Below are 19,738 nucleotides of genomic sequence, written 5' to 3'. Positions count from 1 at the left end.
CCCCGTCAAAACGGCCCCGTTAATACGACCCCGTCAAATCGACTCCCGACAAACCGACCCCGTCAAAATAGCCCCGTCAAAAGGGCCCCGACTTATTGGCTCCCGTCAAATGGGCTCCCGTCATATTGACTTGCGACATATAGGCTCCCGACAAATGGGCTCCCGATATTTAGGCTCCCGACAAATGGACTCCCGACATATTAACCCCTGACAAATAGGCTCAGGACATATTGGCTCCCGATAAAGCGGCTCCCGATATATTGGCTCCCGACATAAGGGCTCAAGACAAATGGGCTCCCGGCAAATGGGCTCACGACATTTTGGCTACCGACAAATGGGCTCCCGACATATTGGCTCCCGGCAATTGGGCTCCCGACATATTGGCTTTTGACAAAATGACTCCCGACATATTGGCTCCAGAAAAATAAATGATATGACCACTATTGGCATAAAATTAACCATTGTGTCCTACCTCCAATACCACCATAACCTCTTTTTAATGCCCGAATGAAATTATTTTTTCATGAACCAACATTAATTCACAAATAAATCGAGCCCTTAACAGCTAAATTCCACCAATTCTAAAGTTTTGATAATGTTTAATTTACAACAGAAAAGATCTGTTGCTTAAAAGCGAACACAGAAGTGTAAATGTATGATATACATGATGTTAACATGATAACAGCATTTTGTTTTGATAACCTACAAGCACAGTGGCGTAGCGAGGTCGGGTGTCACCCGGTGCGGCACTTAATGGTATCACCCCCCCCCCCCCGCACCGGGGGCGTTGCGACCCTTCCCAGGGACAAACTTTCAAGTTTTCGATTTGCAACCCCCCCCCCCCCAAACTTTCGATTTGCACCCCCCCCCCTCAACTTTTTCTCTATATATTTTGCTATTTTTTGCCTTGGTGTCACCCCCCTAAATGGTGTCACCCGGTGCGGTCCGCACCCCCCCCCCCTTGCTACGCCCCTGTACAAGCATATTGCAGTTAGGAAAGTACAGCGTGGACCCTTCTCCCCACACAATGAGTTGGAACAGCCTATAACCGACTCAATTATGGATGTCATAGATAGATGACCCTTAAATTAAAACATACTATATTTTATAATAGATAAACTAATATAAAAATAAGGCCTGCCGAACAAGAGAAGCATACGTTGTATTACACAAGAGTGTTGGATAAGCTAACTCTAAAGAATATTGATGAAGGGGTCCCACTGGCAGATGTCATATTCAATGAGACCGCTTTGCCGGGACAACTTAGTCTCTACAGAAACGGTATTGTCAGTGCAGTGGCGTAGCTAGGAGTTTTGGGCCCCTATGCAAAAATTATCAGTGGGCCCCTTCGTCAGCCGTTAGGCTAGTGGCGTCGTTAGGTCGGGTCTCACCCGGTGCGGCACTTCGTACTGTCACCCCCTCCCAGGAAACAAAGCATATATATATATATATATATATATATATATATATATATATATATATATATATATATGTATATATATGTATATATATGTATATATATATATATATGTGTGTGTGTGTGTGTGTCGGCCTACATATGTATATATATATATATATATATGTGTGTGTGTGTGTGTGTGTGTGTGTCGGCCTACATAGGCCTAAAATTTATATATATGCCACATACTGGTACACGTACGTGTTTAAGCTTTAATCACTGCTGACTTAATAGTAACGATGTTTATCTACAGTCTGTTTATAATACAGTTGTATGTAGCATTGTTTTCTTTATAGTTTACGTTTACGTCGTGGTGTCACCCCCCCCCCCCCCCTCTTGATATAATTTTCGATTTGTACTTAGATGACTATTTAACTTTAACTAATGGATCTGGAAAATGGCATTTCATTCTATAAATTTTACAATTTTTTGCCTTTGGTGTCACCCCACCCCTAAATGGTTTCACCCGTTGCGGTCCGCACCCCCCGCCTCGCCTTCGCTACGCCTCTGCGTTAGGCTACAGAGGAGTTAAACGAAGAGATCAACTTCTACTTACGATGGATATTTTTTAATATATAAATATTCTGAAGGCAACATTTTGTATTTTATATGTCCTGATTTTGTATTTATACTATATTATTATGCTTGCCTACTACTGCTAAAAAGTTTATTTATAGGCTGATTCTCTCAATGTCTTGCACGACAAAGTGATATAGCCTGTAGTGTTATTATAACGATTGGGCTCTGTTTGACCCACAAACACTGAATCCCACTGCCGAAACGGTGGGGGGGGGGGGGGGGGCTTTTTGGAACTTTTAACCTTTTTCTTTTTTAAAATTATTTATATGTAACAAATATTAAAATTCCATTGTAAAAGTTTTAATTTTTTATGAGGGAAAAGGGCCCCTATGTGCCTTGGGCCCCCATGCCTTGCTTACGCTAGCTTTACGGTAGCTACGCCACTGTGTCAGTGGTCCTTTTGTCTGGAGCCAAATTGACAGGAGCCTTTTTGTCGGGAGCCAAAATGACGCTAGCCTATTTGTCGGGAATCGTAATGACGGGGGGCCGTTTTGTGGAGAAACTAAATGGCGGGAGCCTATTTGTCGGGAGTCGTAATGACGGGGGCCGTTTTGTGGAAAAAACTAAATGACGGGAGACTATATGTCGGGAGCCAAAATGACGGGAGCCTATTTGTCAGGAGCCTTATTGACTGGAGCCCTTTTGTCGGGAGCCTATATAACGGGAGCCTATTTATCGGTAGCCTAAATGACGGGAGCCTATTTGTCGGGAGCCTATATGACGGGGTCCATATGTCGCTGGCCCTTTTGACGGGGCCGATTTGACGGGGTCGTTTTGAGGGGGGTCGTTTTGTCGGGGTCGTTTTTGACGGGGCCGTTTCGTCATTGGCCGAATTGACGCCGCACGATTTACTGCACATGCAGTATGTTAATAGATGAATAAATTAACATAGCGTGTTTTTATTTTTATAGGGAAAAAAGCTAAGTGTCTTGATCCGTTGATTTCAGAAGTGTTTATTAGATAATCGATTTACAGATTAGTTAGATATTTTAGGATGGGTAACACAGCTTATACAATAAATATCGTGGTTATGTAACGAACCTTAAAGAATAGTGTAATGCAGTCAGCAGGATATTTTCCGCCGGTCATTTTTTCCTCTACCGATTTTATCAACAGTTCTATTCCACACCCTCCAGCCTGTCCTCACCACACAACATACATATATAGATACAAATAAGATACGTTGTAGGATTTAGAATTAGGGCTATTGAGCTTATCAAAAGAAGGAAAAGTACATAAGTAATATATATTGTAAGGGAAGATGGGTTTATTAACTGCGAGCGTGTTACAACGGCACTCAATGTAAGGAGATTAATAAAAAGGAGGGAGTTCTAGAAAAGCCATACGTAAATTGAATATAAATAGTATTTCTTGTAAGGGAATATATTTTTAAGTTGCAATGTAAGCAGGCAATAGATAATGTAATATTTCCTTTCTCAACAGACGTCTTTTGTTTTAATGACGGGGTAGATACAGAAGCTATCAAAATAAGTTTATTCAATATTTTCTTTTAACAGAGAAAGTTTACAAGCAGTGTGTGTATTATTGTAATAATGTGTTTTGGAAAATTGTGCATATTACTTATAGATTTTCGTTACGTTTTTTTAATCATTATGTATAATTATCATATAATATAGAGGGATCAATACTTACAATATTTCAAACACAATGCAATATCTAAATATTTCTAATTTTTTGTCTAACACAGGGTTATAATGAACTCAGATTTGACATGAAGTATAACGGTACAGACTACTACGCTGTGTACAGAGGTTTTAAGGTAGAAAAAGAAGAAGCAAAGTATAAGATGAGCTACACGTCATTCAGTGGTGGGAATGTTGATGATAGGTTTAGTTTTCACAAGGGCAAGAAGTTTACAACCATTGACTCTGATAACGATGTGTGGTCAGGTGGCAACTGTGCTGTAGACAGGAGAGGTGGTTGGTGGTATGATTGGTGTTACTTTGTTAACGTCAACGGTGAATGGGCGAGTCGTGTTGAGAATAAAGGAATTCATTGGGATACCATTATAGGCAGGACTGACTCTCTAGACTTTGTTGAGATGAAACTACGTCAAATGTAAACAACCCGAAAACAATGCTATGGTAAAATAATGGATATACCGTAATAAAATTATTTATATAATCTTTAGAAACATAAACAACATTTCATATATTAAAATACATAGATGTAAACATTTAAATAAGGCAATATTTTCATGATGATGAGTATACATAAGAAGTTTAAAATTAACGAACATTAAACCAAAGATTTTATTTAAAATATTGATTTTAAAAAACTACAACATAGTTTGTTTTGCTATCATGATGTAATAAAGCCATGTATACACTCATCTAGAAGTGAAATTCCTCATAGATTGACTGTGTGTGTTAGCCATTAAAACAGAAAAAAAACGACTATGATGGTTTCATTTATTTCTTGAATATTCATAACTAGACTAGTAGTGTAGTTGTCATCTACCACCATATCTTTAATTAGACATTCACTCGGATCGTGTGTAGTTCAACCATAATAACGTGTGTAATGTTTATGCAATTTTTTCAATAATATTTTTTCGCATAGTTTTTAAAATAGATTGTAACTGTTAATTTGGGATCTGTAAAGCTTTGTATTATAAATGTTAACATTATGCGGTCATTTAGTAGAAAAAAAATAGATTATTTAATTAAATCCTTTGTTTCAGTAGTTAATGTTTTATCAATGTATTCATATCGAGCATGTTTATTAAGAAATCTCTACTTTCAAATATAGATACATATTAGTACAAAATAAAAGTTTAATTCTGAATATGTTTGTATTACTGAGATTGGAATATTCTTTTATTATCGTGTTCAAGGTATGTAACCATGCTCTTACAAATCAAGTAATTTTAATTGTTATCTCCCGTGAACAATTTAGTGTAGTTTGTGTTCCATACCATAGGCTAGAGAAATTTCCAATTACCTAATTTTATATTTGTATTTGTTTAGTATGTTTACATGGACACAATTAATGGAAAGCAATTATTTGCATTTATATACATCTTTATTATAACGTGCACTTAATTTTTATATCAAGCCTTCCTTTGTGTAGTTTAAGGAATTGTTTGGTTTATATATTTACAAATACATCCGTTTATACAACTTATTGTTAATGTGTTATTTCACATGTTTTGTTTTTTTCGTTTTTTTAAAACACATAATAAAATCTTCTGAATTATTAAACATATAATAACTGTCGTTATTTTTTAATGTGATGAAGGAAATGAGGACCAAGGCTAATTGTAGTGCGTAAATGAGTCCACACAGCTACGATGGTACTTTACTCACGTTATGGAACGTACACATTGACCACGTTTTTCATACTTAAGTCGAGATTACAGAAACATGTGAACTCTATATAATTGTACTGATATTAATTTGTGATCCTAGGATAAATCAATAACTTTATTAAGTTAATGTTTCCATTTCTATCAGGATTTTGTCATGCAAGATACAACTGCTGATGTGGTCTGTAAATCCTGTAAGCTTGTCAGTTCCTCTAACGTGAATGTTTTCAATACAGGCCAGACCTTCCGACACCAGACCACTGATGACAAGATTTTACCTTAATGTTATTTTTGGTATTAGCTCGAGTATTAGCTTTATTTTTTTATCTCTGGTCCTAGCTAAAAGATGATTTTAGCATCGTGCTTTATTACTTTTCAGAGTTCCCTTTAACAAGTTAGATGGTGTATAATGAGCTTAAAACTGTAATGCTCGTGTGTTAGAAATTAGAGATAGGCTTGTATTCTGAAGGCGTGTGTATGTGTGTGTTCCCAGAGTATTGCTGCCATCAAAGACATTTGCAGGCTGTCACGGTAGGCGGAGCGTGACTGGGTAAAATGCGATACGAAGGTTCTATAGGGCGTCAAACGTACAGACAAGGGGAGGCTACTGGAGAAATATTTGTGGCACAGCCTAAATGTAAACCACTCAAGGCGATAGATTCCTGGTCTAGTTCTTTCGAGTTTACCTGTTCTAGAAGTTGAGCGCTCGAGTAGAAAATGTACCGCTGCATATCCAGTGTTTTTCTAACTAATCTAAGATGGATTTAAAAATGGATTTATTAAACCTTACACATGAAAATATGAAACACGAGCCGACCCGCGGCGTATCATACGCCGCTATTTAGTTATTTTTTCTACTTTTTAGTAATTCATAATTTGTGAATTCGACAGTACCAATGCTGTCACTGAAAATATTTGCTTTAAAACACTAACACCCCCCCCCCCCCCCGTGAAAGCAGCCTTCTCTTAGTTACCTCCTCTATTTTTAAAATCGTTTCAAACTAAATTTTCTGTCCCTAATAGCGCCGTCTATGATTGTAAAATGTAAACATTTAGAGTGAACTACAACTCACCTGGCCATGTGAGGGGTGGGGTTGGGGGGGGGGGGGTGTATGGGGGGTGGGGGGGGGTAGCGATAGAGAGGAAGAGAGGGGACTGCAAGGCGCGCGCTTGCAGCTTGTTTTCTAACGTCTCCCAGAAGAGAATTATATATATAGATTAAGCCCAAAACTTTGCTGAGATTTAAAACAGAAGTATGAAAAAGCTGGAAGAAAAGAGCAAGTACAATATGAATCAAAAAATCAATGAGGAATTTGATAATGAAAGCATTAGAGCTGAACTATTTAGACACTTAAAAGCTAATGGTATCGAGGTTTTAGTAAATAAATTGCCAGGAACTAAGATATCTATCCTAAACAAAAGAGACCAAGTAAGTTTTAATTATTATCAAATGATATCTTCAAGATTCGACGAAAGGAAATTGAACTTTTAATTTTCACTGTTTTTTACTACACGCACGATTAAACGGAGAAAACATTTGGATTAAAGAAAAATCCTTTATTATTTAGGCCTATACTAAACTGTTTTCAAGTAGGTGTAATATTAAAGGGGATATGACTGAGTCTAGAATTTGAATTTTTAATTTCCCCAGTTTTATTTTTAATTCACAAAAAATTACAAACACAATAATAACATGCGGATAAAAGGGGAAAAATATAAGTAATTTTAAAATTGATTCAAATTATATCTATATGCCAATTTGCCGTCCCCCGTAGTGTTACATAAGTATATTGAAGAAAGTTTAGGGAAGATCAATCCCACTTTATTGTTAGCGTTGCACGATGTAAATCTCTCGAACCTGTCTTAAAATATTCTGTAAACGAACATACGTATGTTTTTTTTAACATTTCCTTCTCGCCATGGCTATAATATAAATGATTGGAGCAAAGTCTATAAAAGTAAAAGAAATTTTTCCGTAAACCAGAAAAAGCATATGTTTTTTATAAACCTCTAGATTGATTCTCGAAGAAAATTGAATATCATATAACTTGTAATGCATAGAAGAAATACTATATAACTTTGTTAATATGACGTATAATATATTATATTCAACTTATCTGACTACAAATAAGAGTTTTTTTTTAATCAATAAAGCGTTCAGTAAATCAGTCATTAAAACCTAACCCTAAAAACTTCATAAAAACGACTTAAAAACAAGTACTAAAGAGCAAGAAAAACGTATGAATAAATTATCAAAACCAAAGGCTGATTAAGAGTGTTAAAATATGCTAATATTTGTGTGAACCAACTAGAATATATTACATATTTACAAAAATAAAGTGCATTTCATTTTTTGTATATTCATAATTAGTTGCATGTTTACTCTACCCCGGAAATTTTAAATGCCCCCCCCCCTCTTCCCGGAGAAAAAAAGTCTGGAAGAAACACTGGTAATGAATATAGTTAGTAATACTCGTCAACGTAAACGCAGTGTTTCTTCCAGACTTTTTTTTTGTGACTCTCGGAGGGGGGGGGGGCAATAAAGTTTCTTAAGGAGGGTGGGCGGACACTAGTAAAAGTATATATTTTATATATAAATTGCATTTCGTTCCGGGGGGGGGGGGGCGGTAAATACTAGTCTAACCAGATGAGTTCGAGTTCAGCCTAATTCTCATTTTAGATTTGTCAACACAAGAACAAACTAGTTTTCTTTCCCCAAAAAATGTTGCTGTCCCCAGCTAATGAGCCTCATCTGCCCTGCTCCCGACACTCGGGACGTAAGAGTTAGCGAATCCCACGGTCTCCCGCCCCATCCCGCCGTCTCCCGAGAAGCTAATGATAGGGTTGATTAAAAGTTGATAGGGTTGATTAAAAGTTGATAGGGTTGCTTAAAGTTGATAGGGTTGATTAAAAGATTAAAAGTTGATAGGGTTGCTTAAAGTTGATAGTGTTGATTAAAAGTTGATAGGGTTGATTAAAGTATAGATAATGATCTAATTTATTTATTAAAACAGAATTTGAATTTTAAAACACAAAATAGTGAACTTTCTATAAAATACTATACGAATTCTACTCTAAACACTTTTTGTTTAAGATTCATATGAGAAATAAAAAAGTAAAGAACCTTAACCGGCTAAATGTTATTGGATCATATGTTTTTATTCGGTTGCTTCCCTTTGATGGTAAAAGTAAAAGTTTCCCTTTCAAACCTGACGGTCTATGGGGCAAGTGAAGTAGAGTTCACTTTCTCTGACCTCGGCATATGAAGGGATAGTGTGGTAAGCAATATGCACAGTCGCCTTCACTCTCCCTAACGTGAGTTAGGTACCCATCAGAGGTACCTTTTGATGGATGTGGTACTAATCATTCGTATAATTTAGAGGTCATGAATCAAAATAATACTAACAACATTTAAACCCTGACTCCACATTAAACCCTGACTCCACATTAAACCCTGACTCCACATTTAAACACTGAACATTTAACACTTGACTTCACATTTAAACACTGACTCTACTTTTGAACACTAACTCCACATTAAAATACTAACTGCACATCTACGCACTTTTGTAGTACTAAAAATCTGCAACGTTTCTGCACACAGGCGATATATTAGGAACATAACCCAACAGTCCAGCATGGGATGGGGGGGGGGGGGTGGGTCATCCATAAATGACGTCACGCTTTTTGGACGATTTTTACCTCCCCCTCCCCTCCGTCACACGTCGTCACAAAAAGCCAGACCCCCCCCCCCTAAAATGACGTCACACCTCAGCCTTCAACCCCCCCCCCCCCCCTTAAAATTGCCATTAAAGTTTTCTTAAAACATCGATTTTTTTTCAAAAATCTTGTCAGAACTCTGTCAACAGAGTATTTTGATCAATTCCTATTACAATTAATTAAAACCGTTTTCTAAACGCGAAATAACGGCTAAAACTCGATTCTAACATTGCTTTTTTTTTAAAAATGCAAAAGTGTGACGTCATACCATCTAAACCCCCCTCCCCTCATCACACACCGTCACAAAATAACGAACCCACCCCCACCCCTCTCCTCCCTCCTACGAGTGTGACGTCATTTATGGACGACCCCCATGACTAAAAATTCACTTCTTTTATTATTTTTTATTTAACCAGAAATTTTTTAAACGATTTTTGTCTCTCTCAAAGATACGACACTAGAGAATAAAACCCAATCGATCATTCAACAACAAAGTACCAAGCCCAATCCCTCTGTTCTCAGGAAAATTGAATGCTACCGGAAATGACCCTAAACATACTTGTGGTTCACAAGGTTAAATGGATGCCGCTACAGCCCAACACTCACGTCTGCCGGAAGTTGAGTCTGGAGCATGCTGCGTAATTCATGCTAGGGATTGTGGGGCTTTTTGTGACCATCAGGGCATGAAAGCCCAAGCTGTAGGAGGCTGGGACATAAAGTAGACACCCATGTAGATAACTGATTGCATTCGCTGGGCTGGTTTTGTTTTCTAGAATCCTACAAATTAAATATGGTAGAAAAAATTATGGAATAAATAATATCAACAAGACGAAAACATAGTAAACTTGAAGATGTTGAAGCACAGTGACGGAAATGGGTGTGTTTTGTTCACAAACACAAGATGAATACACGAACATGCATTTGCTCTAAAAACATTCTTTTAAAATACTTTTAATTTTATTTTCCAATAAAACAAATTACATTAACATGTGTGTGAATGCTTGTCTTTAGTAACATATATATATATATATATATATATATATATATACATACATATATATATATATATATATATATATATATATATATATATATATATATGTATATATATATATATATTTGAATACTTTTTTTCCAATTTAAAAAAACAGCAACATTCCACGCCGTTTGGGTGGATATTCACAAGGTAGTTACATTGATGTATAGAGTATAGTAAATAAATAGCGAAATAAGTGCATGAATACATAAGATACATTGAATTTAAAGCTCATTGGTTAAAAAAATGGAGGCTGGTTCGGAATTATTGTGCCAACAAAGGTGGTGAAAGAGTATAACGTATGGAAGAATAGTCGAAAAAAGCTATATTTGCATGGATTTCATCCCTTTCTGTACAATAAAAATAGTAAATACCAAAGAAAAAGGAATAACCAGTAGTCACACACACTCAAATTTGTTGTTTTACAAGGATTTCATTTACATTGGTACAATAGTGAAATGCAGAAATAGATAAAAAAAAATTTAAGTGCTTTACAAAATTTATTTAGATTTCTTTCATTTTTCTAAGACGACGAATAGCACTGCGTACTTGAGCTGCAGCTGTAGTACAACTTTCCAGTTTTCCGTAACCATTAAACTCGACCAAACTCTTCTCTATTCTAGGCCTCGCCTCACCTTGAGATGAATCGTTATATATATATATATATATAATTCTCTTCTGGGAGCCGTTAGAAAACAAGCTGCAAGCGCCTCCTTGCAGTCCCCTCTCTTTCTCTTTATCACTATCACTACCACCCCCACCCCCTCACATTGTCTGGTGAGCTGTGGTCACGCTGTTTACATTCATAGAGACGGGTTTGGTGACGGCTATTAGGGGCAGATAATTTAGTTTGAAACGATTTTAAACTTAGAGGAGGTAACTAAGAGGAGGCTGCTTTCACGTGGGGGGGGGGGAGGGGGGGTTTAGTGTTTTTAAGCAAATATTTTCAGTGGCAGCATTGGTACTGTCGAATTCACAAATTATAAATTACTGAAAAGTAGAAAAAAAACAACTAAATAGCGGCGTATGATACGCAGTGGGTCGGCTCGTATCTTTAATTAGGCAATTTACTAAAATCGTGTGTAGTTCACCCACCATTATGTGTGTAATGTTTTTGCATTTTTTTTCAATAATATTTTGTTGGCATTTTTTTAAAAAGATATATAATCGATGCAAAATCAATTAAAGTATGATAGTAAGTGTCAATTTTGGTTTTGTAAATTTTTGTATTATCAATTTCTTTGTAAATGTGCTGGACAAAACAATAACGTGGACTAAATGTATTATTTATTTAAATCCTATGTTTAAGTAGGTTATATTTTATCTAATACAATTCTTATCTTGCGTGTTAGTTTATTTAAGAAATATGTAGCATCACAATGACATATAAGAAAAAAAAGTTTCATTTTTAGTATTTTATTACTGAGATAAGAAAATTCTTTTATTATCGCTTCAAAGTATATAATAATACTCTCACTGATCAAGTGGATAATTTTAATTGTTACCTTCCGTGATCAATTTACTGTCCTATGTGTCACATACCATAGTTTTGAGCAATGTTCCGTTGCCTAATTTTATATTTATAGTTGTTTAGTATGTTTACGGTGAAACAATTAAAGATAAACATATACATACTTCTTTAATATATCGTGAACATAGTTTTTACATCAAGCATTTCTTTGCATAAGAAATCTAATTGACCTGCCAACTGTACTGATTTCAGTTTGTAATCGTAGGATGAATCATTAACTGGCCTTAAATTGACGAAGCAGTGCAGGCTACACAAATTGTCTTGATTTTTTAGATGAAAATGTGTAGCTTAGTCAGAAGTAAAATTAGTTTCATTTTTCAATGAGACTATTGTATCACATAATCAGTACAGAACAGCACGATACAACACATGAAAGAATGGGAAAATTGTGACAGCAACATACAACACATGACAGCATACGGTAACATTTGACAGCACAAAGCAAAATGTGCCTGTAATTTATAAAATATATCAAAATCTCATAACGTCAAAGAATTTGATTAGCAAAGTGCGTGTCCTTATTATTTATAGGTTATTACAGTTTAAATTGAACCAGACTCTTTCGTTGTGTGGCTCATATTCTTGTTATGCTCTACTTGTTCTTGTTTAGTATAAGTTTGGCCATTTTAGAAATGATGATTTGATTAAACAAAAACATGCAATGCTGATTTTACAATAATTTTATTACAATAATAAAAAACAACATAATATAATCCGCAAGAAATGTAACATACACAGCTACACTGTCATAACTGAAAGTAATAAGATCGTTTCGGACAAGTCAACCCATAGATTTTATGGACCAATGTGCGTTTATAATACATAAACCGATGGATAAAACAATAACCAATCACAACTCGTTTTTCAATAATAAAAAAAGACGTGTAACAGGATATAACTACACTTTTAAATCTGAAAAAAAAACGGTAAATTTAAAATACCAAAAAACAAATGCATTAAAACATATTACTTACTAAAAATATAGATGTCTTAATAAATTATTAATATCAAACCAACTATATACAGAATACAATTGGGAAATGTCTATCAGAAAAACACGATATCATAATAAGGTCGACCCAATATTGTCTGTAACACGTAAACATACAGTCCTTCTATCTTACTCAGAGCCGCCACAAAAGGCAACAGATAAACATCCATCTATTCCGTTCATGTCAAAAACCGTGCGGTGTCAATTCGGCCAATGACAAATCGGCCCCGTCAAAACAATCCCGACAAAACGGCCCCGTCAAAACGACCCCGTCAAATCGGCCCCGTCAAAAGGGCCAGCGACATATGGACCCCGTCATATAGGCTCCCGACAAATAGACTCCCGTCATTTAGGCTACCGACAAATAGGCTCCCGTTATATAGGCTCCCGACAAAAAGGCTCCAGTCAATAAGGCTCCTGACAAATAGGCTCCCGTCATTTTGGCTCCCGACATATAGGCTCCCGTCATTTAGTTTTTTCCACAAAACGGCCCCCGTCATTACGACTCCCGACAAATAGGCTAGCGTCATTTTGGCTCACGACAAAAAGGCTCCTGTCAATTTGGCTCCAGACAAAAGGACCTCTGACTCAGTGGCGTAGCTACCGTAAAGCTAGCGTAAGCAAGGCATAGGGGCCCAAGGCACATAGGGGCCCTTTTCCCTCATAAAAAATTAAAACTTTTACAATGGAATTTTAATATTTGTTACATATAAATAATTTTAAAAAAGAAAAAGGTTAAAAGTTCCGAAAATCCCCCCCCCCTCCCCCACCGTTTCGGCAGTGGGATTCAGTGGTTGTGGGTCAAACAGAGTCCAATCGTTATAATAACACTACAGGCGATATCACTTTGTCGTGCAAGACATTGAGAGAATCAGCCTATAAATAAACTTTTTAGCAGTAGTAGGCAAACATAATAATATAGTATAAATACATAATCAGGACATATAAAATACAAAATGTTGCCTTCAGAATATTTATATATTAAAAAATATCCATCGTAAGTAGAAGTTTATCTCTTCGTTTAACTCCTCTGTAGCCTAACGCAGAGGCGTAGCGAAGGCGGGGCGGGGGGTGCGGACCATAACGGGTGACACCATTTAGGGGGGGGGGGGGGTGACACCAAAGGCAAAAAATTGCAAAATTTATAGAATGAAAAGCCGTTTTTCCAGATCCATTAGTTAAAGTTAAATAGTCTTCTAAGTACAAATCGAAAATTATATCAAGAGGGGGAGGGGGGGGGGGGGGTAACACCACAACGTAAACTATAAAGAAAACAATGCTACATCCAACTGTATTATAAACAGACTGTAGATAAACATCGTTACTATTAAGTCTGCAGTGATTAAAGCTTAAACACGTACGTGTACCAGTATGTGGTATATATATATATAAATTTTAGGCCTTTGTAGGCTGACACACACACGCACACACACACACACACACACATATATGTATATATATATATATATATATATATATATATATATATATATATATATATATATATATATATATATATATATATATATGCTTTGAATTCTGGGAGGGGGTGACAATACGAAGTGCCGCACCGGGTGACACCCGACCTAGCTGGCCTAACGGCTGACGAAGGGCCCACTGATAATTTTTGCATAGGGGCCCAAAAATCCTAGCTACGCCACTGCACTGACAATACTGTTTCTGTAGAGACTACGTCTCCCGGCAAAGCGGTCTCATTGAATATGACACCTGCCAGTGGGACCCCTTCATCAATATTTTTTAGTGTTAGCTTATCCAACACTCTTATGTAATACAGCGTATGCATCTCTTGTTCGGCAGGCCTTATTTTTATATTAGTTTAACTATTATAAAATATAGTATGTTTTAATTTAAGGGTCATCTATCTATGACATCCATAATTGAGTCGGTTCTAGGCTGTTCCAACTCAGTGTGTGGGGAGAAGGGTCCAGGCTGTACCTTCCTAACTGCAGTATGCTTGTAGATTATCAAAACAAGATGCTGTTATCATGTAAACATCATGTATATAATACATTTACACTTCTGTGCTCGGTTTTAAGCAACAGATCTTTTCTGTTGTAAATTAAATATTATCAAAACTTTAGAATTGGTGGAATTTAGCTGTTAAGGGCTCGATTTGTTTGTGAATTAATGTTGGCTCATGAAAAACAATTTCATTCGGTCATTTAAAAGAGTTTATAGTGGTAGTGGATGTAGGACAAATGATTACTTTTATGCCAATAGTGGTCATGCCATTCATTGGTCTGGAGCCAATATGTCGGGAGTCATTTTGTCAAAAGCCAATATGTCGGGAGCCCAATTGCCGGGAGGCAATATGTCGGGAGCCCATTTGTCGGTAGCCAATATGACGGCAGCCCATTTGTCGGGAGCCAATAAGTCGGGGCCCTTTTGACGGGGCTATTTTGACGGGGTCGGTTTGTCGGGAGTCGATTTGACGGGGTCATATTAACGGGGCCGTTTTGACGGGGCCGATTTGTCCCAGGTCGTTTTGACAGGGTACCGTCATAAACACATGCTGCAGAAGAAGTTATGAAAATAAATTCGTGACTTTTAAAATATTTTATACTTTAAATTTGATTCACGATTAATAATTTTATAAAAATAAATCTGAGAACCTCAGACAGACGTTGTCTTTTTATTTGTTTCGTGTGAAAACGAAGTTCCCCAATGGTGTAGTTTTAAAGGAATATATCCATCATCCCTTAACAACAAACTGGTGTCGTGGCAAAACACTTGATTTTCTCATAATGGTCTGTCTACTCTCTCTGTCCCCTGGTGCCATGAATAGTTTTGTAACAGAGAAGTCCATTATTTTCCCCCCTGGCACATAGCCATGTATTTTTGTTTTGATAGGCTTTTGGTGGTGACATGTCCATTTTATGTTCCTGTTCTTGTTTGACAATAATAGGCACACTCTAAAAGGCATTAATCACATACCTCATCGCTCTCGGACTTATTTATTGGTTGTATGATCTATGTATGAGGTACATCGGAGTCTGAATAGAAATCTCATTTCTAGGGTTTAAATTATTTTTACATCAAACTTACTGAACAACCCGAACCATAACTTTTTTGTCCATGAGTTGTTTACACGTTTCTCTCGCATTAGAAGGTGAATTCAACTTTTGAAAGAGGTTTTAGTGTTCCCCGCATGCACGTACTTAAAATAGGTCAAGAACGTCGGACGGGCATCTGTATTTTCATGCATATACTCTGTGTGGTAGCGTTCTAAAGTATGTGAAAGATGATTCACATAATGAAATAATGTACGTAATTAAACATATATTTAAAAAATATCATGAGTGATAAAGAGTCAAATGTGGCTAACGTTATAAAGTAGTTTGCTAACATCTGACGTATTCGTTAATGATAAATTTATGAGCCTACCAAAGCGTGTAATAAAACTGTTACAATCACTTTTCACATTTAAGAAAACTGTATTAGAGCATTTCAAAGTATTCACAAAACAACATCACTGCTCGTGAATTTGTCACATTAGTTAATTTAATCACTTTTATAGACATTAGCTAATAGCAAAATATTAAAAGTAAAATACATTTTCAAAACACTGAGGCAGATTACGTAGCGTCCACCTGTATCAGTGACATTGACATATGACGGATTAGTTCGATCAGCATTGCTGCCCAGTTATAGAGGTTTTATCGTAGAAAAGGAAGCAGCAAAGTATTAGATGTGCTTCACGTCATTTATTCGTGGGAATGTTGAAGACGACTTTAAACTATAATAGTTTAGTACATTACAGCTTACAGACAGTACAGAAACATAGGAAAGTAAATGCTATCGTGACATAACAAAACACTACTAGATTTGTTTGGTATTTGTTGAGCGACTGGTGGTCAGGTCGACGTGTTCAAACTTGTTAAACCTCTGTAACATCTCATCTTCTAGCCCCAAGTTGACCGGCTGTAAAATACAATTTACAAACTTATTAGCATCCGCTTTAACACATTCATTCAGACACATATAGTGTTACAATTATGTCAAAATGTATTTACCAAATAATATTATACATAATCACATTTTTTTTTAAAACATCCTTAAGCTTAATCCATTTATTTATAAAATTTGCATAATAAAATAGTGGTTAACATATACCAGTAGGCCTATAATTACTTAAAGTAAGTTTTCAATTACCTTCACATACAGTCAAACAGTCCTTTTCTCTATACGGTGCTGTAACATAATCATGTTTGTTTATATTTTCATAAGCGCTATCACACCAAATGTAGCATGGAACTCCGTAGATGGGAGAAGGTAAAGTGACTGGACTGTAGCGTCCTGACCTTGCAGGTCACTTGACTCAGGCTCCGCCTCTTTGACCGCAGTCCGAGGTCAGGTCCCGGTTACCACTGGACTCCAGGTTTAGGCGTGTATCCGTTACCTGGGATAGCATAAATGGGGGAGAGGAGGAGATATTTAGAGTGTGTCATAACAATTTTTAGGATTTATAATACATTCAAAATCACACGCAATACAATACTTCTGTAGAATAATGTAATGTAATTCATTCCTCGAATACTCGCATATTTAGTAAATCCCCTTTGTGAAATTATAAAAAAGTAAAAATTCATTATAAAACGAAAACAAAATGTTTGTTTTATATTACTATTTTAATTTTTTAACTAAAGTAGGGATGTAGTGTTGTAATCCTTGTCAAGGTATATAATCGTTATATTCTCCGAATATTTGGATAATTTTAATTGTAGCCTCCCTTCATATGTTCATAATATTCTATAGGTTATATTTATAAAGTAGGAAAAAAATTGTTTTATCACTCATTTTAGCCATATCCTGCTAGCGGCCCACTTATGAGATCCTTTTAAACAATTGCTAAAGATATTAAAATTTATTTAAACCCCGATTTATGTTTCATTGTATTTGGAAATGGTTAGACTATTGAATTTGCATGTGTTTTGTGAAAAAATCTAATTTTAAAAAAAAAGTTATTCTGCCGGTTTTCGTAGACTTGTCAAAATGGCGGAAAAATTAAAACGCGCACAGACATTGCGTATCTTCTTAAATATTAGCATTTTAAGTGATAAATACATTCGAAACTTGTAGCAGTACAATATTTCTATGTAATACACATTTAAGAGTAACAATATTGAGTAGGCCTATCTACTCTTTTATATCAAGTGTACAACAAGCATCCTATAAGTGAGACGCTAGCAATGAATGGCCCCATGTAGATTGTTGAACAAACGTCATATCTATTGGACACTAGCGAGAAACACAGATGCAAATGTTTATGATTATATTTTGCTAACAGCTGACTTTTGGGGGTGTGAAGTAGTATTTATAGATATTAAATTATGAACTTGACTTATATATTACGTATATTATTTTATAATATAATTGAAAAGAAATTTATGGAAAAATTTACATTTTATTTTTAAGTTTTCAGAATTACAATAACTGAAGTATTCAAATCAATTAACTATACTAATTTAATCATGCTGTAAATTCATCAGCACATGATATTAAAATTACAACGAACCAGACTAATAACAATGGTCACAATTTAGGTGAAAATATTTAGTCATTGGAACAGCTGTAATTGCTGTTTCACTCTCTTAATATGAGGGAGCTCAACCTAACGATAGCAGAAGTGATGTAATGTTTTCATGCCCAAATAATATTCCCCTCCAAAGGTTCCACATACCAGTTTTCCTTTGTTCCCCTTTCCCGGTGGGGGGGGGGGGGAGTAATAGATAGCGAGCGTAAAAAAAGGAGAAAATTGCATGATGACATTAGGGACGGGACCGGATCGTCTTTTGAAAACTCTCTGAGGGCACCAGACGGACGGCAAGGCATTGGGGCATAAGCAATCATGGTGCCCCAACAACTTTCGGGCAGATGTAGAGGATAGGATATGTGATAACTGTTCTACACAATATAATTATCTAAAAGTATAAACGTTTGATATAATAGCCTGGTTGTAGATGTATATCAAATTTGGTCTGGTGTTTTGCAAAGCCATACAATGATTACCAAGAGAATTTGATGTCAGTGGCGTAGCTAGGTTGTTCAGGGGTGGTAGTGGTGGGAGTGTTAGTAGCAGCGATTTTTTTTATTGAAAACATTTCGGGGTGTTTAATAAAGTCATTATGCCATTACACATCTCAACTGTACATTTGACAATTAAATTGACAAGATGCATATAGGTTTTTCTTCCGATCTTGATTCATTTTCTGGATCATCGATTATGCTTGCAATTATCATCCATATAGACGTTTTACGAAATCGCTCAGTTGAATCACACGGATCATAAGCATCTTTACTCTAAGACGATCAAGACAGAACTAACAAACATAATACACAGCAACCAGTTTCTACTCAAAACGTAACTACCTATCCTCTGCGTCATCATATCATTCGTTCATTATCTCTTTCACACCAACTTTCATTTGCACCAACATACCCTGATTAAACACACATAATAACATTACCCCCCTCCCTCGAAAAGCTAGTTATATTAGCTGAAAATAACTCACTGATATTCCAACTGGATTATTTTCAGGGTTCTATATTCTTTCATCTCACTTTCTGTGAATCCCTGGCATGCATCCAATCCCTTACCTCCTATCAGTACAAATAACTGTTGTAACCCCCAGTTAAACAGCCGGAGTGGCTAGAGTGGAGGGTGAGAACTTACAAAACTAAATCAAGGCTTTGCATATTTAAAACTATATACATGTATACATATGAAAACATTTTTAAAACATATTTCTACAGCAGCAACAGTTATTCTATTGTTAAAATATTCTACTCCGCTACCCATCACATTTTCACCTTTTACGCAGACAGCGACAATCTTTGAATGTATTTAGGCAATGGTGTTCTACTATAGAAAGCATGTTTTACGTCAATATCCTCATATTTGCATTGATGTAAAAAATTATAATGGAGAAGGTTCATTGAATTATACAATTTGTTAATTGTATAATGGCATGTTTAACCACAACAGATCACAATGGTTAATCGACCAAAAAGTTAGACTGCGTGAAAAAAGCCACCCACATATAATTATAATCGATAAAATGAGTTTTATAACA

The 19,738-nt window shown here is 36.0% G+C and overlaps 1 protein-coding gene across 2 annotated transcripts in view; it reads left to right on the top strand.

Moving 5' to 3' along the window:
* The window catches only part of LOC131939979 (angiopoietin-2-like), a 71,203-nt gene that overhangs the window by 33,953 nt on the left and 17,512 nt on the right, over positions 1-19,738 (top strand). The window contains exon 5 of one of the 2 annotated variants that reach the window (XM_059298507.1): positions 3,747-4,148. The exons of the other annotated variant lie outside the window; for it this stretch is intronic. Coding sequence (XP_059154490.1) covers positions 3,747-4,121 — 375 coding nt within the window. The 3' untranslated portion in view covers positions 4,122-4,148. Of the gene's footprint in view, positions 1-3,746; positions 4,149-19,738 lie in introns of those variants that run through there. 2 annotated transcript variants of the gene reach the window in all.

This window comes from Physella acuta, unplaced genomic scaffold (genome assembly GCF_028476545.2).
Source record: "Physella acuta isolate Inbredline_101_S28 unplaced genomic scaffold, ASM2847654v3 ptg000306l, whole genome shotgun sequence".
NCBI lineage: Eukaryota > Metazoa > Mollusca > Gastropoda > Physidae > Physella > Physella acuta.
Note: the sequence above shows the minus strand (reverse complement) of the source record. Positions and strands in the feature narration are given on the sequence as shown.